This window comes from Bactrocera neohumeralis, chromosome 4, assembly GCF_024586455.1.
Source record: "Bactrocera neohumeralis isolate Rockhampton chromosome 4, APGP_CSIRO_Bneo_wtdbg2-racon-allhic-juicebox.fasta_v2, whole genome shotgun sequence".
In the NCBI taxonomy this organism is placed as follows: Eukaryota; Metazoa; Arthropoda; class Insecta; order Diptera; family Tephritidae; genus Bactrocera; species Bactrocera neohumeralis.
The window spans coordinates 2,032,432-2,055,401 of NC_065921.1; the positions used below are offsets into that span (position 1 = coordinate 2,032,432).

General features: G+C 41.4%; 2 protein-coding genes across 9 annotated transcripts in view; one reads left to right on the top strand and one right to left on the bottom strand.

Moving 5' to 3' along the window:
* The first annotated feature begins 79 nt into the window (after positions 1–79).
* LOC126755968 (uncharacterized) lies at positions 80–2,162 on the top strand. Its single transcript, XM_050468709.1, has 3 exons — positions 80–431; positions 516–1,152; positions 1,235–2,162. Exons 1-3 carry the CDS (start codon positions 231–233, stop codon positions 1,492–1,494), a joined length of 1,098 nt encoding a protein of 365 aa, XP_050324666.1. The 5' UTR covers positions 80–230; the 3' UTR covers positions 1,495–2,162.
* Positions 2,163–16,750: 14,588 nt separating this feature from the next.
* Positions 16,751–22,970, bottom strand: part of LOC126756348 (uncharacterized) — a 174,860-nt gene continuing 168,640 nt past the window's right edge. For all 8 annotated transcript variants that reach the window (XM_050469342.1, XM_050469340.1, XM_050469347.1 and 5 more), the window contains 3 exons: positions 21,314–22,735; positions 20,449–21,164; positions 16,751–18,861 (listed from right to left, as the gene is read on the bottom strand). In XM_050469342.1, coding sequence (XP_050325299.1) covers positions 20,681–21,164; positions 21,314–22,735 — 1,906 coding nt within the window. In that variant the 3' untranslated portion in view covers positions 16,751–18,861; positions 20,449–20,680. The remainder of the gene's footprint in view (positions 18,862–20,448; positions 21,165–21,313; positions 22,736–22,970) is intronic.

Below are 22,970 nucleotides of genomic sequence, written 5' to 3' on the forward strand. Positions count from 1 at the left end.
TATTTTTACCTATTATGACGCTATTGCTGCATCTATTGGAGAATGACTGCGGTAACCCTGCTGGCAATTTAACGAAAGACTGAAACCCATTGACAGATGCTAGCAAAAGACTGTTTACAGAAAAAAAGTGGCGCTTTGCTACAAATTTGGTGAAAAACATTAAATTTTGTTTAAAATCGTTGTAAAAAATCGGCAAAATTGCGTCGGAAGGGTCAGAGCAACAACACAAGATGGATAGGCGAAAGAAGCGCACATCCACCAATCAATATATGATGTACTTGGATATGATGGAAAAGGACTCTATTTTTGCAACAGGACGCATTCCACGCGATGTTGAGAGCAATTATTTGCATAAAAAATGGAAGGAACTTTCCGATAAGTTAAATACATGCAACAGTGGACCAACGCTAACAGCAGAAGAGTGGCGGAAGGTAAGGCTTACATATTTATATGTGTGTATATGTAAATACATATATGTTTGAGTCTTTCTAAATATCATCTCCATTTTTTACCAGCGCTTAAACGATTGGAAGAACACAACGCGCTGTAAATATAGGCGAAGTATTTCCGGCGAAAAAGATATATCATTAACATCTCTAGAATTAAAAGCGCTCGATCTTTTTGGCAAAGTGCCAAACACTTCATCGGAACCAGTGAGTATAACCCTAAAGTGTGAGAAGGAAGATCCAGACGAAGAAATAGAGCATCAGCGTACATCTGAATCCCTGCAAAAAGAGTTGCAGGCAGCTGTTGAAGAAGCTATATGTGGCGATGACGACGACGATGTCATGCAGGATGAAAGCGAAGAGCAGGAAGATATCGTAGAACATACAATATCGAACAATGTTCAAACAACTGTAGGGAATGCGAGTACAACAGGAAATGTGGAGACTACAACCTATCGTACTATTGTGGTGGAGAACGCGCAGTTTACTGATGAAGACCAGAATCAAGATCATTTGGAGTTTATCACACAGCGACGTCACACTTTGGGCACGTCATCCACATCAAGCAATGCCGTAGCGACCGCCGTGCAGACGACGGTAACAGCGGCGACTCCAATCCAAACCAATGTCACAAAACTCATCAATGGTGAAATGCCGTTGAAACGGTTGCGCACGCAGCCTCCCACCGAACAAGTAGTCTACGAAGGTACATAATTTTCTGTATTTGCAAAATTTTCAGCTTTCTGGCAATGTTGCCCTTTCAATTAATTATTAACATTTTTCTTCAGTTAAAAAGGCGCCAATAGTGCAACATCCACAACCACGAACCATAACCATACGTAATACTGCAGTGCCGCAAGCAGAATGTAACAACAGCAGTAGCAGCAGCCAAATAATGGCCCTGAGTAGTCTCACATCACCCGATGTGCGGGAAATAGCACGACAACTCAAACGCATTGCGGATGTTAAAGCTGAGAAGCTGAGATTCGAAATAGCACGCTTCAAATTCAACAATCCCGGTTTTGTTTATCATTCACCCACATTATAGTATACTTACATTAAAGTATACTTACTATAATTACACTTTGCAACGGGAATACGAAAAATTATTCACGAAATTTTGTTATAAAAAATTTTTCTACTTAGTTGTAATCGGCCCAAATATTATACTATGTCTTACAAAACGAATAGCAGTAGTAGACCTAACGCTTAACACAGACCTAAATTAATTGATTATTCCAATCGTTTCTCTTTTTTGTATTTATCATTTATTATTATAAGGTATTTTAAGTCTCACAAATAAGTTACATAATTATCCTTTTACTATTTGCAAGCCTGGCTATTGACGAGAAATCAGTAATGTTGTAGAACCCTACCATATGAGCGTCACTCTCAAATGCCATAGTCTTCTTTAAAGTACACAGGCATTTTGTTTGGACACCTTTGCTACTTATTTGATACATGTTTTTTTGTTTCAAAAACGTATTTCATAATAACTAAGCAAAGTCCTTTTCGAGGTCTTCTTTCGGTCACATGCGTGAGGCATGGACTTGAAATTGGAGTCGAAATAAGTGAAAACTTCTTGCAAATAAGGAGACTAAATTAAGTGTACAATTGGTTTTAATTATATGTATGTATATGTTACAGAAATATTTAAACATATGTAATACACATGTGTATGAAATTTTAAATAAATAAATTTCACTATAAAGTTAACCTATTATTGTACGCTTACTTACTGTGCCAAGGGACATCACCTCTCCACCTTCCCTCTAGTTGCTAACCAGACTAATTTTGATATATTTTGCTCATTGATTAAACTTTTCTATAGGGACTCGCGCTCGTTTCACTTTTATGCCGAAGTTCGTCATTTCATAAATGGTTTTATGAAGATAACAAATAACTCACAAAAATATTGCCACAGATAAAAATCTTGCCTGCTAAAAAAACTCGCAGTCAACTGGCAATAATTATTGCCAGTGGAGACGAGTAGTTAGAAGCTTTTCATTTCGCTTAAATACGCTCATCCTATCGGTAGGTACATTTTGGCAATGGGCAAGCGAGCATAACACCCCGCTCCTGTGGGTGGGTGTGTGTTGGCATGTGCTTCTAACAAGAGCAACAATTGCTGGGAATCGCTTGCGCGGAAGTGTAAAATCTTTATGCGAGCGATTACTACGCTTGATCTCTCGAATGGAGGAGGGTCAATTGATGTTTGCGATGACGTGGTCAACAAGCGACCGCAATAATAATAATACGAACATAGCAACACTTGATAATAACATTGTTGCTGGCTCAAAAGAGAACATCAAAGTTCAGTTTAATGGTCAAGCGAGCAGGGGGCCAAGGTAAAAATAATAACAACAACATTAGGTGTAATGTTGCTGGCGAAATTTTCGGTGTTGGCGCTGGTGTGGTTGTAGTAGCAATGGTTGCTCTTGCACCATGACCACAGCAATTTGTTTCGGAATTTTAAGCAGCCTCAGCAGCAGCAACAAAGTACCGCTTGTAAGTGTGTACATACACATAAGCATTCGAGTAGCGGCAGTTATGGAATATTTCCCCAACTCTTCGTGTCTTTTGTCTTTGGCCGTAACATTTCCGTGATTGCCGTCGCTGTTCACAGCTCGGCTGTCGTTACAGTCTCGTCCGAAATTGCATTCCTTTAGCTGGGGGCTGCGAATTCTTCTCGTGTCTGCCATCACATTCCGGCAACTGTCCCCTGCCTCTGCTTAAGCAGCCTCGTCAACGCTGCGACCATCATCGCGGTCACCGTGGTCACCGCCACCGCCACGGCCACGGCCGCCAACAAGACATTTTCGCTGATCTCCAAAGTTTAAAGATTTTTCACAGTAAATTGCATCGATGGTGCGCCTCACGTCGCCTGTGATATATCACAATGATATTTCTCTATATAGCAGACCAGAACACATATTTTGGCTCAAGGGCTCTCATGCGCGATTCGCATGCCTCCCTGACCGCATTCGCTCCGTGCTCGCTGTCATGTTAGAAATTTGCAACTTTTAACTTTTTCGTCTTCATTATAAAGTTTTTTGTTTCGATTTTTGGCAGATTTTTACCCACTCATAGTAAAACGTCTCTTTTCGGGCTAGGCTTTTGCTTTACTCCTTCGCTGTGGTGAAGTGTCTGAAATTGTGATTTTTCACCAGGCGATGCGCGGTTAATAAAGAAGTTACGATAATTTATTGCGCACAGAATGAGGTTGGGAAAATTCGCTTTGGCGTTCGCTGGCTCATTCCGCATTGACATAGCTGCTGGCCAGCACTTTTCAGTTGGCCGCTAAGTGAGTTGTCAAATTGGCTACGGAACAGTGAAGTGTATAAATTGTGCAACAAATTACAATGTCAGCAATTCTGTTCGATGAGCAGTGGATTAACGGTTAAGGATTCGGTAAAAAAGTAATATCAACTAATAATAACAGCAAAATGATATAACAAAGGAATATTTAAGCAGAGAATATATTTATGTCTCACTTATGACTCACTTGTGGCAAGGAGGGAACTATAAGGTTGGGTCCAAGTGTACATTTAATATCTTTTTAGTCACTTGGACTGTCTTCCAGTCCAGTCTTTTATCATTGCTTCTGAGTCTCCGTGGGATTTCGATAGGCATCAGGGTATCAGGAAGTCTAGAACAGGGTAATTTCGTAAATTATAGTATAGATGAGAAGGTAAGAAGTTTTGCGAAAATGGGAATTTTTAATAACTAAAACTTTTGTATATGATGACCACGACACTTTGAAAGCTCTGAAAGTTTTCGACGCAGAAGCCGCCGGGGGAAACAGACCCGGTGGAGAAGGACCAGGGTTCGCATGGTATATCCAAGCGCCACAAAGCAAAAGGAAGAAACTTCTGGCGCGCAGTTGTTAACTCGGCTATAACCGCGTAAGCGGTGTCTACGCAAATGAAGGGGATGAAGAAGATCTAAATATAGTCGAAGTCGGTGCATATTCGCTTATGCCGAATATGAATTCTTCGTCGAGTTGACAAAAATGGATGACATCGGTCCAAATTTTCCACTATGCTCTACATAGCCAATGTAATGATTTCCACCTCAATATTTAGCTTCATACCGCGCAGTTCGGTCAGAGCATACTCTTTAGATGCAAACCAAACGAGGAACAGTCATTGAGATAACATAGAATTGAATTTTACTAAACGTTACTCGTCTCAAAATGAGATCAATTCCGAAACTCTTTTCGGAGAAGATAGTTACTTAACGAAATTTTATTTTTTTTCCCAGCATTTCGTTCGAGCTGACGGCTCATTGCTGCCCATGGCAACTCCAGTTCCAATTAGTATTGCATGTTTGGGTTTCCTTTGCCGTTAGCCATCATTTATTCAGAAAGCTGGCTGCCAACGCATTGAAGGGCAACATGCGAGTCATTTATGTGCAACAAATGCAACATGTGGCAGGAAACGTCGACTGTGTGTGCAGTGTGTTTTGGTTCATACGCTTCATTCGCTGTCTAAAAAGAGTTGACAAAGTCAATTTGAAACAATGACGACCAGCAGATTGCCGTTCTGTGCACAGATTCTTTGCTATGATGACAGCAGCAACTTAAGAAACTGGAGTGAATGGTGGGACATGGAATGGCAACGTCACTGCTGCCATTGCGGGGACACACTCCTCAAATGGGCCATGCGACAATGTCAGCGATGTGGACGAACGGCAACTGAAGACGCGTGATATAGACACACGTAGCTACATACTTGCCTTATTTAGTAGAGCTCTTCCTCGTATGCATGTGTATTTCCGACCCAAGTATGATACGCGTGCTATGTAGTACAACAAATTGGCAACAACAGTTGCCATGCTAATCGCTTAGAAAAGCTGTCTAGAGCATGTTTGTGTGGTTGAATACTTTCAGTGAACATTTTGCGGGTAGCTTTGCACTGGCTATTAATGTTGCCTATTGGGAAATGGTATGAGGTCTCGGAAATGGTGTCACTTTAATCTTGTGGTTCGTATCAAAACTCGTTGTCAATCGAAGGCGCTGAGATGGTCTTCGGACTCTTCTTTCGTCAGAGAACGTATTCATATAATACCTGAGGAGGTTTTCCATTGTCTGCATAGGGATTACCGCTATTAGTTCAAATACAGATCTTGTACTAAGCAGAGCGGCTTTTCTGAAAACATAGTCCATGTCCATGGGAAATGTCTTAAAATTTTGTGCCCAGTAGTTGGAACGCGTAAACACTCCATCAGCATTTGAAGTTTCAACTTGTTGGTCTTACCGCAGCTTTGACCGCAGTCAAAAAATCGCTACTGACATATTTATTTTGTTGAGTCTATTTTCTCTATTTCATGTTGTTTTGCATTTGGCGTTTGCTGACAGTGTCATTGACAATGGCAAGGAAGCACATTCTTCGGTGCGCACACGTTCTGCTTGCCCCAGTAGGTAAATCTACTGAATTTCATACTCATGAAATATAGAAATGTAATTTGTCCTTTCAGTTTCGGAGCTATTTCCGTTTGCCAGATGGCAATCTTTTCGTCCTTATAGTCGTAGAGTAGAAGAGCGGATCAGAAAACATATGTATTCCATAAAAGAAGAAGAAAGATTATTCAAACCGCTTAGAAATCTTCTCCAAGCTCTACCGACCCCAATGTCTCTTCCTGATAATTCTTAGGTCATCAGAGTACTTGCGCTGATCCTCCACTACTTATATGGGGTTAGGAACGGAGTCGATTCCTCCGATCACTTGCGGCAGATTCCTCTTTTTCTTTTTGGAGTTAAGTGGCTAAGTCGCTCCTCAGTTTCGAGTCTTGGTCTATTGCATTGTGAGGCATTGTCCTTTAGATATAAAATCGAAATTCATTTAAACATAGTTTATTTCTTCGTTAAGGCAACAGACTTCGGATCGACTAGAACTACTTCTCGGTCTTCTCATCTTGATTTTAGAGCCGCTTTGCTTCTTAAGATATACACCGACGTTACATTCGCCTTAAATATACAGGTATATCCTATTGGGCGTCGACTAACAAAAAAGGTTTCTGCAATGAGCTTGATCAACCACACACGGGAGGTCCCTGTCGACAGTCGGGTCTATGTAACCGGAACGGACTCGGATTTTTTATCCGATCAAGGACTTTCAACTCGGCAGAATTCTGTCACTACAACAACAAAAACAGGGTCCTCGAATTCTTCACATATGCTTACTAGAACATAAAATTCGTACGGAACATGTTTCAGCTCCAGCAAATTCAGAAATCTGTTTCCTGAATCCACGCGATTATCATTAGCTTATCTGCCTTTACCTACCTGCCTAATCATACGCCTTTTTTATAAGAAAATATGCCTTAATCCACTCGTCTCTCTGCTCAGAATGAGCGTAGACCGATTGGTCATTTGAACTTCGACTGATGATATCTAAACGATCATGGTATCCAATTATAATAATTTTGATTTATCTGGTGCAATCAGGAACAAGTAAAGACAGCTTTAAGCTTCAGCGTTATGAAAATGTTAAGATCATTACATCTGGATCTCGTCTCAAATACTTGCAGATGCGAGTTTCTCGTGAATATACTCCATTTGACATTGCTGAGCGGGAATGTCCAGTGGCATTGACTCCGGCCGCATTTCACCGGTAGCATGTAGTTGTAGTTACAGTCGTAAGAAGGCCGTGCGCTGAGAGGTGCAGTCAAAATAAAGCAAAGAAATGGAAAAGCAAGTTAATCAAAACCGAAAAAGTGCAACCGCGGAAGAAATATCAATCAAGAACAGTTTCTTGACCTTAGGGAGCTTGTTGCTTGCGTTGCTGCACAAATTGCAAACGCCGAATGGCGGCGTGCAACAGCAACTGCATACGCGCGCATGCCCATGCGCACCCGCAACCGGCACTGCCTAGGCCAACTGCAGGCGAGTCTCAGAAGCAGCAACGCACTGACCTAGACGCTGGTATGCGCCGACTCTGCCACTGTTGCTGCGGTCGCTGCTGTGGCGGTTGGCGACCGAGGGCCGTGACGTTACTGAACTGCGATTGACGGTAATTGGTTGACGTTTGTCTTATTTAAATTTGTTTTTGCCCATTGCCGAGTTGTTACTGTCGTGTTGCAGCAGCAGCAGCAGCTGTTGCCGCAGCTTCTGCGTTGCCATTGTTATAGTAATAGTTATTTGATGTTGTTGTTGGTTTTTCCATTGTCATTGTCAAGGCAAATCAAATTGTATGCACGCTGGCCGTCGAACTCGCCACCGCCGCTGTCCCTCTCGCCATCGAGCGCCAGTCGCTGCCTTCCTTGCGCTCCTGTTTTGCCAACAACTTTAATTGAAATGAGTTTCGGGAATTACGGCAATTGCATTCAAACAAATTTGGTTGCACAAGTATGTAGCAACATTGCATCCATGAGCCCTCACTTACACATGCATGTAGGTGTGCGTGTGTGTTTGTCTGCATGCCAGCGTTCTTTTCGCATTCTCATTTAATTTTTATTACTATGCCCATTTTGGCGGTTGTTGTTGTTGTTGTTGTTGTTGTCGTAGTTATTCCTAGATTAGAATTGTTGACAAGCATAGAACATAGTACTTGACTGTCGTAATCATGGAATTCTCGGAATTGCCTTGTTTGAACGAGAAGTCAACTATGTATGTAGTTATGCATTGATTGCTCCCAGAATAGACCTCGCTACATACATACTTGTACATACACACTACTCTATATGTTTGTTGGCATTGATTGTTTGCTCAAATGCCGTTGTTAGTTCAGCATTAGAACCTCTCACGAAATAGTAATTTAGGTTTTGCTTGGCAGACAGACTTTCACGAAGTATGCGAAAAGCATAACTTGTTCTTTTATATCGGTAAAAAATATTATTTTGAATATAATAATATGGTCTTGCATTACGACCCCGAGGGAGCATAGTGCCAAAGTTAGAGGAGGCGAATGAAGAAGCGGAAGAAAGGCTTCACCTCTACGAAGGTGTCACGAACGTTCGAAAATGATTCTGCAATAGAAAACTTCTCTAACGCACAATGTTGGGGCTTGGTTAATGCCAAAAAGTCAAATATTGTTTATTCGAAACATTATACTTGTATATAGGGTAATTCATTTCGAGGTTCCCTACTTTTTTATTGAAAAAACACAGAAACTTCAAAAATGTTTACTATCATTCGAAAGAACATTCTTTGGTATTTATCTTTTGAAGATTATCTCTTTCAATTGTTGGCTGCGGCTACATTGAGTCCAATTTTCGATGATTCGTTCGAGCATTTCGACTGGTTACTGGCTTCAAGGACTGAATTGAAGCTTGAATGTCCTCATAGACTTCACGTATCCCCACAGAAAAGAGTCTAACGGTGCGACATCTTACGAATTCCAACCAATAAATTGGCCCGAAATCTGAAATTATCTGCTCACCGAAGTGTTCTCTCAATAAATCCATAGATTGGAGCGATGTGTGGGAAATGTCGTTGGTGAAATCAAATATCGCCGAAATCACATCATTTTTGAAGAAATATGGACCGATGAATTCACCAGCCGACAAACCAATTTCTGGATGAAATTGCAGCGCTTGAATCTCTTCAGGTTGCTCTTCGGACCGAAATCGGCAATTTTGCTTGTTTGCATTCCCACTGACCCAGAAATGGGCTTCATCGCTGAACAAAAGTTAGCTCGAAAACGTACGATTTTCTTGAAACTTTGCAAGACAGCCTCGGATACGACGACATTGACATAGTTCAGCGAATTAAGAGACAGCGGCTACGCTGCCTAGATCATGTCGTCCGGATGGATGAAAATGACGCAGCTCAGAGAGTATTCGACGCAGTAACAACGGGGAAAGCAGAGGAAGAGGAAGGCCTCAACTCTGTTGGAAAGACCAGGTGGAGGAGGACCTGGCTACAGTTGGAATCTCCAATTGGCGCCAAACAGCGAAGAGGAAGAACGACTGGCGAGTTGATATAACCACGTAAGCGTTGCCAGCGCTAATAAAGGAGAAGATACCTGTTAGCCTTAACTTTTTAATTCAAGTTTAGTTTGTATAAGTATCGAGCGTTCGATATCATCCAATCGTAGCCATTCCTTACCTGCTTCACTTAGCATTATTATTCCTCTATCTTATCTCTGTGGTCATATACTCCGCTTGTAGGACTAAACTGTTCACAAAGAATATTTTTGAGCGTTATGCGCCGTTTGCCCAAGGACGAATAACTCTTGGATCCTTCATCACATTGTCATACAGCATTTGTTATTCGCAAGGTTTTTGCCAAAAATTGGACTCATAACGCTCCGCAAGCACCGTGATTTAGTTTCATTCGACGTGTGACTATTTAGCAAACTCAAGCAAACGGATGCAGGGACTTCATTCAGGAGATAAAAACCGAATTAAAAAGACCTTCAAGGCTCTACCAAGGAAAAACTATTACGACTGCTTCGAGGACTGGAAAAAACTTAGGCAAAAGTAAGTTTTCTCGGACGGGGCTTACTTTGAGGGGATGAGACGACTTTAAATGATGTGTTTTGTGTGGGCATCCGTTTGTGGTTTTGTCAAATTAATGATTTCTTCAACTCTACAAAGTTTTACTTAAGCATCTGCATCAACGGAGAACAACAACAGCTTATGCAGATCATTTATCAATAATATGTGTTTCACGATAAAACCCAAGCAAGACCACCACCAACAACAACAGTTATATGTAAATGCTGCCCAAAACAAAGCAATGAGGATGAAGTGAAATAGTAACAGCACTTGCTGTGCCGGTCCACCGACCGCCAAGCCGAGCGCGCGACAGCTGAGTAATACGCTGCCATTACGATATCATCACGTTTATGACGTTAACACAATTAATCAACTCGCAAACGCTAAAAGGCTTTTGCTGCTGCTGACGCTCGTATTTCTTCGTTTATTTCGTGGACGGCCTAAAACAACCATTTTCGCTGCGCTGGTGCGAGCAATTTCAGAGCCACTGCCACTGCCAGCGATATCAACGCCAACAGACGCTCAAGCAGCGATGCATTAATCTGCCAGTTTGGTGCCGCCGTCGCACTGCCGCTGAGGCCGCATCAGGCATAATCGGTTCGCTTTCCATCAGCTTGGAAATTTGTTTTCGGAAAAGTAATCGGTTTATTTTGTGTGCTTAGCGAGCGCGCGTGTGTGCGGCAAGTGGCTTAGTGATCGCGCGGCAGTCGTTGAGGAGCATCCTCTGGCTGTGGATGAGATGGTTGCGATGCCTCCTACACTGCGGGCCGACCGAAGCGCCCAGTCGGCTACAGTTATGGCACCAGGAAGTTGAGGTGTGCCTAACAACATCTGCCGCATTGATTGCTCTGGGTCTAATGACCAAGTGGATGCTCATGTGTCTGTATGTACGTGTGTATATGATTGTGTAAACAAGCATTTACGCAGGCACTTAAGTGATCTTCCTGCTACTGATGCCTCTTGATACTGTTATGGTAGTCGAGCGATATTGTTACCGTTGTTGTTGGCATTTGTGCTATAATAGCAATGGATCTTATTGCCGCTGGAGTTCGCAGTATCAAGGAACGCAAGAACATGAATAACTGCAGTTGTCCGAGGTGCGTTGCAGCGTTTTCTTGCGGTATTGGCGATGCTCATTTCATTTAACTTTTGCAATACTTCATTCTGCGCTGCGCTGCAGCGTTTCAGCCAAGCTTTCATGCAACGTATGTTTGCAGCATGTTTGCCATGTGGCAAGGCTGCGCAGACCGGGTGTGCAACATCACCCACCGAGCATTTGTTGTAATGCATCTGGTCCGCTACTCAATTTGCTGCTTATTGTCAGCTCGCCTGTCGGACGGTGGCGCGCTTGTTCGATTAGTGAACCGGTGGATTGGTGGTTTAGCGAGGAAAGCGGCAAAAATGGCTTGCAACGCCGCATCAGTTTCGGTTTCAATCTGCTCAGTCACCAACATGTGAGCTCGTACGTTGTGCTGGCAACGTTCCCCCTCCGGCGGCGGCGGCGGCAGCTGGTGTGTTAATGGCTTGCATTGGTGCTAATGCTTTGTTTGGCGGATATGAGGTACATTTGTTTTCCAGTTAGCTTATCTCCTTACTCTAATGCTTTGCATGAAATTTATTTTTGCTTTCACGAGAGACGGAAATGTTGTCGGTTAATATTAATTATTTGCATTTCGCTCATATCACAGACGCATGTGTGTGTATGTGTGTGCGAATTCCGTTTGAATTATATGCACATCGTTCCTGATTGTTGTTGTTATTCACGTTAATAAATCGCGTTTGCTTTCAATACGCAACAGGTGGAAGACATCGAATTGGCTAATTTGTGAAAGTTTGTTAAACCAATTTAGCTTTAAAGTTAAGAAATCGGCAGAAATTGCTCGAGGATTTGCTATTCCATTACAAGATTTGTTTTTGATGGAGAAAATCTGATTTACTTTTTAGTTAGTGAGAAAATATATAAATAAGAAAGCAGTTGAAATTAGTTATAGCCATCGTAAAGGATTGTATAGTAAAGGATCTTGCACCATGCTTATAGCAACAATCCGAATGTGGAACCAAAGCCGCGGACCGTTAATTTTTCTAAACTTATCTAATTTTTGTGAGTTGAGTCGCTTCAAAAAATGGTTTACATCTTCTCGATAGAGTGTCCTTTTAGAATCACCTTTTGCTAAAAATTTTTGAGTTTCATCCCCTGAACACATTGCTATTCAACATTTCGAAACTAACGGCTGGTCCAAGTAGAGATACTTTTTTCAATAGCCTTTTTTTGAGAGATCACGCCTGAGTCGTGTCAAACTGTCATGTTATTTTTACTCAGTATTGTTTGGCAATTTATCATGGAAAGACTGACGCCTGAATAACGTTTAAAAATCGTTCAATTTTATTACGAAAACTCACGTCCTGTAAATAATTGGTTTCGTGCGTTTCGCTCAACTTTTGGTCATCTTGAAAACCAGCATTCAATATTAGATAATATTCGACCGAAAAGATCACGGCCAGCACGCAGTGGAGAAAATGTAGCTGCCGTATTGGAGATTGTACACGAAGGCTATGGAGAGTCGATTCGTCGCGGTTCGTAGCAACTCGGACTGACGTATGGAACGACTTCGCGCATTTTACGTTACGATCTCAAATGGAAAGCGTACAAACACTGCTTGTGCAAGAACTGAAGCAGCTCGACCTTCCCAAGCCACATCGCTTCGCTCTATGGGCTCTTAAAAATTTCCAAGAAAAAGGATATTTAAACAAGCAAAATTGCCGCTTTTGGGCCGAAGAGCAACCTGAAGAAATTCATCTAGAAAAAACAACACGTTCGTGTGGTTTGTGGGCCGTTGGAATCATCGGTCCATATTTCTTCAAAAATGATGCCGGTAAGAACGTCAATGACGGCTGTTATCGCTCCAAGGTAACCGACTATTTGATGTCTGAAATTGAAGCTTGTGATTCCGGCGACATTTGGCTTCAACAAGATGACGCACATCTCACACATTGCACCATACAATGGATTTATTGAGAGAACTCTTCGGTGAGCAGATAATTTCACGTTTCGGGCCGATCGATTGGCCACCAAGATCATATGATATCATACCGTTAAACTATTTCCTGTGGGGATATGTAAAATCTAAAGGCTATGCGAACAATCCCACTTCGAGTCAGGCCTTGGAAAAAAACATCACGAGTTCCATTTGCCAGTTACTAGTCGAAATGCTCGAACGAGTTATCGATAAATGGACTCAACGGATGGACCATCTGAGACGTAGCCGCGGCCAATATTTGAAAGAGATAATCTTCAAAAGATAAATAATAAAGAATGTTCTTTCGAATGATAAGTAAATTTGAAGTTTCGGTAATTTTACTAGAACGGGTCTGTTTGCGGGAAATGTTATACGAATCATTCTAAATAGCTTTGCATCAGAGCCTATGGAGCCAGAAATTTTTAACTAGACTAATCGGTTGTATGGGAGATTTGCGATATACATAGTTGTCCGATCAGATCGATTTCGGCAAATGATCTATAGAATATTAAAATGAATCAACGAACAAATTTGTGTGAATTCTAAATCTCCATCAGATATCGAACAGATATCGAAGTCTTGGAGGACCGTTAAAACAAATAAACTATTCTAGTTGGATATTATGTTATTCTTTGACATATTTTTATTCAGAAAAACGGAAAAATCGATCTTCATTTCAAATGTTCTTCGATTTTAAAGCTTCCAAGTCACAACGATATATACATATACGTATACATAGTACGTCACCATATTCTTCTGTGCTTTTCCAAAAGTGTTTACCGGTCTTAAAATATGTTCTAACAAAAGCGTCGGACGCATTCTTTGTATGTAGAACTGGAAGATTCGCTGGCGGCAGTCAAGGCGGCAAGTGCAACACTGAGTAGAAATAGAGAATGGCATACAAAGGCGAAACCGAAAATGAAAAAGTCTATTTGTAATGCAAAACTGTTGTTCGTAGATGTGTTTAATATATATATATACATAAATGTGTGTGTGTGTGTGTATGTGAATGAAACAACAATAATACAAATAATTACCGCATAAAAAGCGGCAATTAAATGTTTTCCTCAGTTTTTTGTTTTAGCTTGGCGTTTCCCTAATTTTACGCCACATACCGCGCTCGCTTGTGGGACTTTTCGCCGTTCAACACCTCAAAACGCGTGCCACACCACATAAGCTTCCATGTCGGCGACAGCGTCAGCGCGCGCTAAACAAGTTGCCGTCAGAAGCGGAGTTTTATTTTTCATGATTTTACAGTTGTTTTTTCAATTTGATTTTGTTTTTGTCCATTTGCAATTGTCAGGTGGCGAACGACTAGCGGCGCATGCGCGTCGAGCGGCGCGTGTTAATTGCAATTGCGACTCCAGTTGTTGTCTTTTATTTTTATTCTCAACTTAGCCAGCAACAACAGCAACCAAATTTGTATGACAACGGCAATAACAACAAAGCAAACAGTGCAATTTGTTTGTGTGCATTCGATAGCTTTTTGGTGAAAAACGTTTAAGCCAAATTTGGCTGAGGCTAAAGTTTTATTAATTCTCTAACGGATTGCACGGGCTGGGCGAGTGTTTGTGTGCAGCTGTGTGTGCTTAGAATATCCACAAGCAAATGCACGCTTCTGACTTGAAGGCACATATACATACACGTGCATATATCGATATATGTATGTAGTCATAAAAAGGCGTAGTGCAAATGCGGAATGGCGTAATGGAGATACATACATACATATATGCATGTGTTGCACAGATTTACTGTAATGCGGAAAATTGCTTTATTTAGTCGGCGCGGTGACATTGACTGTGCTGCTAAGCAGTACGTTTCTTCTTCTGGCTTGACGCTTTCATATTAGAGCTGCGGATATTCACAGCAGGAAAGCCAAGTTATAGCAATTTGTAACTCACATGCCCGGCTTGCCTAGGAAAGGAATGAGTAGAGGAGAGGTATTAGTGGAACTCAATTGCGCATAATAATGTCTTACTTTGGGATTATTTTAGTATTTCGCCAGAGCCGAGCAGTTACTCGTATGTTTCGCACTGATTTCAAGTGCATTTCTATTTTACCTTTGCAAACGGGAGAGAGGCTAACTTTGCTCTGTTAAAATCGGATGGTGAGCCTTGAACATTTTCTGAAGAGAATTCTTTACTTTTTATTTATTTGATCTTCCTGCCGAGTTGTGAACATATTTCAATTTTATAAGAAATACCATAGTTCTTAGTCTTCCATTATTTGCACTTACCGTCCGTTTTAAATGAAATTTGTCAAAAGTTATGCCCGTAGTGACAACGTAGAAATCAGTAGGTCTCTTTTGTTCACATTTGAGCAATGGCAACATTGCGATACATGGTTTTGCACACATCTAGCTTTACAGTCATAACTTTTCATAATGTAAAATGTCGGATGGAGTCATGTGTAGAAGTTTACTCAAGTGATGAAAGTTCTCTGATTGCCTTTCACTTGGGAGTGGCCAGAAACGATTCGTTTACAGAAGGCTCAAGCAGCTCAAGGCTTCCGGTCCTAGACCAAGTATCCTCTGAGGAGCCAAAGAACACAAAGCTTAGGAAGAGAAGCCCCCCTTTTGATGACGACCATGGCAAACGAATTAAGGAATTCGTCAATTTCAAAGCTGCTTTTGACAGCACGAAAAGGAGCTGCCTTTATGCCGCGATGTCTACATTCCCGCAAAACTCATACGGCTTTGTAAATTGGCGTTGAGCAATATGAAAAGTTCTGTCAGGATCGTGAAGCATCTCCCCGAACCGTTCGATGCCAAACGAGGTTTCAGACAAGGTGACTCCTCACCATGCGACTTTTTCAATCTGCTCTTGGAGAAAATAATTCGAGCTGCAGAACTAAATAGGGAAGATACTGTCTTCTATAAGAGTGTACAGTTGCCGGCGTATGCCGATGATATTCATAACATTTGCCTCAACAACCGCGCCGTTAGTTCTGCTTTCTCCAGATTGGATAAGGATCCAAATGAGTCTGGTAGTGAACGATGGCAAGACGAAATATAGTCCAGTAATTTAAGCTTAAATTAGGTAAGAATCTCGGAATTCGATATACCCATTTACATATATGTCTGTAAATACTGTATGGTAGGTATACCCTACCATATGTAGGTTTTGAGGCAACTTTAGGGTGTCAATATACAAGTATTTACAGACATATAAATGGGTATATCGAGTTCCGAGGTGAACTTACTGTAATGACTGGACTAATATCTCCTGTCACCAAAGAAACAGTCTTCGCACTTGAGACAAGGAGAAATCAGATGGAAAAGGACCTGGCTTCGCTTGCTAACTCGGCTATAACCGCCTAAGCGGTGTCTGCGCCATTAAAGAAGAAGAAGTTTATAATTAACTGTATTCGACTGTGGTTTTGAGTTAGTCTAAGAATATTTCAAATATATTTATTAATTAATTAATATAAAATATCGAGATTTGCAACCATGAGTTGTAAAAGAACAGTGAATTGACTCATTTCTACGGGAAATCCAATTTTCGCGGATGGTAGAAAAGGACGTTTGAAGCGCTGGTGAGCGTTCAGTTACATTACGCACTCAGAAGCTAGTTCATATCAGCTGATACGTTTATTCGTCGGTCCCTAATTGAACCATAAATTTAGAATAGTTACCATTTGAGATAAATGTTATCGTTCAACCCTCACTGTTGTTTCTAAGTTTGTGGGTTCCATGGTTTTATAAACGATTAAGTATCCCGAACTAAAGGCCTTCTGCTGTAGAACTTAACGAGCCCAATAATTAAACTTACCTTCTGAACAACCGAAGAGTTTAACGAATCCATTGGCAGCACTGAGTACAAAAAGAAGCAGAATTAAAACACACTATTTTTATTTCCATATATTTTTTTATTTACGCGACACAATCTTTACTGGACATAAAGTACTAAAATGCATATTTATCGACTAATACAGTTACAAGTTTCATTCATTATTTAAAACTAAACTAAAAGAGACTAAACTAAACGAAACAATCGACGAAATGTACACACGCAACATTTACATATAAGCTATGTATGTATTGAGTATATATGTATGTATGTATTATAGTATTTTGTATGCAACTTGATGCCTGCGAAATGTCTCTTGGTTTTGTTGCAATTTTATGGTAAAATTTAAAATTCTCGACATTTGCAATAATATTTTGCCTTTGCTGTCTGCTAAGCCAATGTTTTTGTAGTGAAATTATGTGTTCTTGCATTCTCTCCTTGTAGCTTTATCCTTTACTTAACTTTCTACATAACTGTATGTATGTAACTGAGTATGTGTGTGGTTGTTGTAATATTTGAGTAGAGTTTAAATTTAATTTGATTTATTTTACGATTTTTTGCTTAAAAACGCTTGCACTTTTTGTGGCAGTAGTTGTTGTTTGCTGTTCAATCATGTTTATTTTCGTGTGTTTTTGTTATTGTAACTATTTTTTGTTTTGCCGACATTTGTAATAATTGAGTTTTGAGTTTTAGCTAGATAACTATCAGTTACTAAAGATCAGTGTTCTGACTGTTCTCATTCTACTATTTAACATGCTGAAGTTTTAACGGTATGTGTAGCGGATTCAATTGAACAGCTGAGTAAATATGTATGTATACATGTGTGTCTATCCTAAGCTCTACACATTCACAATGCAACAGTTATTTGCGGTTGAGTGTGCAACAGCCGACAGCGCCCGAGTTGAGACGAAGCTGAGTGCGCTTACTCGACGCTCAGCGGCCACTGCACACCCACACACACACTTCCCGCCCTGTGTTTTGCATAAATTCTTTATTCATTAAACTAATCACTTTTGAAAATGCTGCGGAAGGCGTACTCGAACACTCGAGTTCGCGCCTCCGTCTCCGTCTCCGCACTGTTCAAAAGCACACGTGACTGACAAAAGCATTAAACGTATAAATATAAAATGTAAATTAACTTAGCGTACATAAAACTACTGGGACACAAATGCGACTGCAAGTATGCATGATTAATAAACAAGTAAAATGTAATAAGATGATGCACTTAATTTATCGAATATTGAAACGTCACCGGCCGGCTGGTCGCGCGCGGATTTAAACATAACAAAATCCGCCAATGCCGACTCTGCGCACTCTCTACATACATTTTTGACATAAAATTAAAATCACAATTTTAAAGACTTGAAGTGTTGTTGTTGCATATTTTGTTTACTTTAATTCATATTCAATGCAGTTTATCTCAGACTGCTCCCACTTCCACTTTCACTTTTATTTTATCATTATTTTGTTTGTTATCTACTTATGGCGTCCCTCAGTGCCTGTGCGGGCCTCGGAAAGAATCTTCTCAAGATTCAATGCGAAGTCAGCACAGCACTGACTTATTTTGCTTCCAGTTTTCACCTCTCGGCGTTGGTTGTGCGTTTGTTGCAAACTCTTATGTTTCTGGTTTTTGTTTTGTTTTTTTGGGATCTCATTTGAATCGAAAATATTATGGGAAAAATATCAAAAATTTTATATTTTTCAAATATTTTTTCGTAGTTTTGAGATATTCAAAGACTTAATAGTTGACTTTTGTATATTAGTTTCTTTAAGAAAATGCCAAAAGAGAGCTAAACACGTAAATTAATTCTTCATACATACAAATATATGTTGGGGCCTTGCCACAATATTTCCAATAAGCCAATAAACATGATCACTTTTAACTTTATTAAAATTTGTTATTTAAAAGGATTTTAATTGCTAATAAAAGGCACAATCTAATTAATTGAGAAAAAATAGTTTTAAAGCTTTCTCTACTAATGTTATAAGATATTTGTTCTCTTCTTCCTCCGTTTCTCAATATATGTGCTTAAATATCTAATTTCTAGGTTTGTGCATTTCAAGTTTGACGTTTAAAGTTTTTAGTGGTTCTGCGTAAGATCTGCAATTGACATTAGCGCTGGTGTTCCAATCGTGGTTTCTACCTGGACGAAGATATCGGATCAGAAGCTGAAAGTATAAGTATTAAAAAAGGAAACTCAATCAAATATTAACTCTCTGAAATATTATCTCTCATATATTAAAGAAGCTTAGGTTGACTGAAAAAGTATATTCGTACTTTGTCAATAGAAGGACGGATGGATTTTGTCAGGAAGTTGAAAAAGTTACAGCTGTTCAAAAATGAGTGAATATAATGAAGAAATCGCTTATTTTTGAAATTTTGGTATAAAAAAGGAACAATGCCACGTAAGCCACCAGTGAAATTTGTGAAGTTTCCGGAGACGATGCTGCATCAGTTCGTGTCTGCGATTCTTTGCTGAAACGAAATGAAATCGAACCATTCCTGAAGTGAATGGTAACAGGAGACGAAAAGTGAATCAAATACGACAGTAGTGTGCGAAAAATATCATGGTCCAAGCGTGCTGAAGCTGAATGGTCGCAAAGCCAGGATCACACACATCTTTGATGACTCGACAAAAAATTGGGAGAGCTTGGCTGGGAAGTTTTAATGCATCGACCATATAGCCTTGACCTATTCTCCATCCATCACATCGGACACCATCGGACTACTATTTGTTTTGGTCAATGCAGAACTCCCTTAATGGAGTAAATTTGGCTTCAAGAGAAGCCTGCGAAAATTACGTGTCGCAGTTTTTCGCCGAGAAACCAGAAAAGTTTTACACTGATAGAATAATGTCTCTAGCGGAAAAATGGCACAACGTGGTCGACTGCCTCCTCTATTCCACTTAGTGGACATAGCACAAGTTGGAAGGCGAAACGCATTAGCTGATAAATTACACAATTGCAATTGGTAATTGTAAGCAGAAATTACTCAGAAAGAGGAATGTTTCTTAATTTGCTTTTATAGTACGGATAGCGGAAATAACCGAACTGAAATCATTCTGAGCTCGGCGCACGAAGGTGTCCGCCTAAAAGACAAACAAACAAACGAGGTGCAATGTTGGCACAGCAGAAAAGGCCAGAACAAACTTTGGGCGCAACGGCAACTGTCATCAAAGCGAATATTGAAAGGCGCCGACTGGCGCGCCGCAAAGAAGGACGCGTTGGCGTCAGACTGTCACTGCTGCCTCCCGCTGTTGCTGCGCTGCGAAAATGGAAAATCGAGACTTGCAGACACGATTCAATTTGCAAATTCCGCGGCGTTTTCCTCTAAATGTTGCAGCAACAATATTGCCTCAATTACAGCAAATATTGCACTGATTTGTTTTCCGCTCATTTCTCTAATGCCACACTCGTTCATTTACTTTGCGTGATTGTCCCTTGTCTCGAGTGCGAAGAGGACTTGGCTGTGATTGCTTAATTTAAATAGCCTCTAATGACTTGGGTGTCTACTGGAGCAAGAGCCAATCAATAAGGTAAATGGCAGACTTAGAATTATTGGCCAATACTTGGCGACTATCTGACGCAGTAAGAGAATAAATGAAGGGGAAGGAAAGGTAATAACAGATGAAAAGTTGTTGGAAATAAAGGAAAATATTTCTGCAATACTTTTGAAAATTGACAGCAACGGTATTTGCTAAAGGTTTATCTAACTTCCAATACTAAGCTCAAATTAATCGCGTGAACTCCACTCACCTTAAGATAATGCATTAAAATTCCGTTCAAATAGCTGTGTAGGTTTCTAAAGTGATGGCAACATCATTCATCTTTCATTGGTACTGTCTTCATTCCACCGCAAACTTAAAGTATTCAAAATAGCTATGCCCCATATTTCTACGTAAGATCTTATTTAAAGTCTATATATGGCATTTTCTTCGACCACTTGTCCCGCCATTTTCCAGTAGCGTGCAACCCTCCTGCCACCTGACTACAAATACAGTGTCGCTTGTTGGCGGTGATCGAAGTGATGTATATATAATTTCTTTTTTGATTTCTCTTTGGATGGCCGCAGATCCCAGACTAAATTCGATAGACTACGAGGACGCGACAGGCGACGCGTCTTCTTTTCGGGCAACTTGTTGGAATCGCCAGAGGTACGTCCGCCGCTGCGCGACGAGTCGAGTGTACCTTCGCGTGGATTATGGTGTATGACGCCCACACCCATGCCCATGCCGAGACCGGCTACAGCTGCTAAGCCGCCAGCAGTGCTGGCGCTCTTGCTGAGTGGTGGCGGCGGCGGTGGTGGTAGGTGCGGCGCGTGATGCGACTGGTGGTTGAGGATGCTGTTGCATTTGAGTACCACATCCGGTGGTATTGCGGTTGACTGATTACCTTTGGGGTTACTTGAGATCGGTGTGGCGGTAATGGAGGTATTTTCGGGCGTCAACTGCAAGCTGCTGAGGCTCTTGTACCTGTGGGATATAGAATAAACGTTTTTTGAGTATGGATTAAGGCGCCGAAGGAGCCTTAATGAATATTTATGAAAAAGCTTGGAGCAAACAAAATTTTGTTCCCTATAAAAATTAATTAATTTAATGTACGTTCGGTTCCGCCTTTTTACCTGATATGAAAGAGTGGTGACTGTGGCTCCAGAATGCATTCCTTACTGGCCCCCATAATACCGGCACTAAGTGGTCCATTTGCGGCATGGGAACCACTGTTGTTATTGCTATTGCTAGGTGTTAGCACTTTGCTGTGGTAGTGATGGACATGATGCGCTGCCACCGCTGCCGCTGTGGCATTCACCACTGCTGCTGTCGAGTTGCCAGTGTGAGCGTGTTGCGTCTGCGCCGAGTGATGATGTTGATTATGATGACTGGCCGCCGCGGCCGCAGTTACTGTGGTGCCTGCACTGTTCGTGTTCTTCAGATAAAGCTTTGGTAATGTGGGACGTTGCCGCTTTTCAGGCAACTTCTTGCCCGGTATAGTCTCAATGGGCGGTGGCACTGGCTTGATGTCCTCTTGAACATGGTTATGGTGGTAGTGGTTAACCATGGCTCCACTTCCTGACTGATGGGCATGTGGGTGCGCGTGCGGGTGTGCGTGTGGGTGGTTGTGATGATGATTGTGGCTGTGACTCTGATGATGGTGGTGATGGTGATGGTTACCACCAACACTGCCGCCACTGCCGCCAGTGTTGTTGTGGTTGTTATTGTGGCTGTGATTGCTGCTATTGTGACTGCTATTCGTGTTGGTATTCGTCGTCTGCTTGACTGACTCTAAACTACTGTAGTTGTTGTTATTGTTGTTAACATTATTGCCGCTACCGGCACCGCCACCGCTGTGATTTGTGTTGCTGCCGCTGCTGGCATTTAAACTGTTGCTATTGTTATTGTTGTTATTGTTGCTGCTCGCCTGCGCGCCCACACGTATGAGGCTGCAATAATTGCCGCTACTGTCGGTGTGATGCGACTTGATAGTCGGCGTTTCGCAGATGGGTTCAAAACGCGACAAGCCTTTGGAGAGTGGCGTCAGGCCCCGGACATAATCGTAAATGTGATCGATTTCGTTGTACTCCTCGGCGATTTCGGCGCTTGTGAGTACGCCCGCTGCCCCACCGATACCCTTGCCATATGCATCACAGCTGGCGCTCTTGCGCAGCACGTAGCCGTTCTCCATAAGGCCGCCGGCGACTGCTGCCGATGGCAACATAACCACGGGTAATTTGTTGCGACTACTGAACTTGGAGTCTTTCTTCTCCTTCTCCGACAACTTAAGATCAACTATTTGCAGGCGATCTCGTGCATCTGACAGCAGACGCTGCGCCTTCTCGAGGAATCTGGTATACTCTATGAAGTGCTCCAACTGCTCCATGTTGCGTGCGCGCTGCAACTTAATCTTTACATTCAGCGGTACTGGCACCAAATCGTGATCCTTCTGCATGGGCAGCGCAAATATACGATCGATTTCGACACAGCCGAGTAGACGCAACTCTGGTACGAAGGGTTGCTTCAGACCTTTGGGAGCACTACCATGGACAAGTCTAAAAATAAATTAATATTACAATAACAGGTCATTTGGGTTACACCTCTGGTTGCAGTTTACGGTTTGTGTTTATGACAAACTCTCAAGTTTCGTCGGGGTGTTCATAACAGAGTCTAAAATAATTTGTTTTGAAAAAAAAGGAACACCCTCAGATATTTAAAGAGTGGTAAAGAGAAGTAACCAAAGTTTAGGAACTCTATTCAACGAACACCAAGTCTCAATTAACTAGAGTT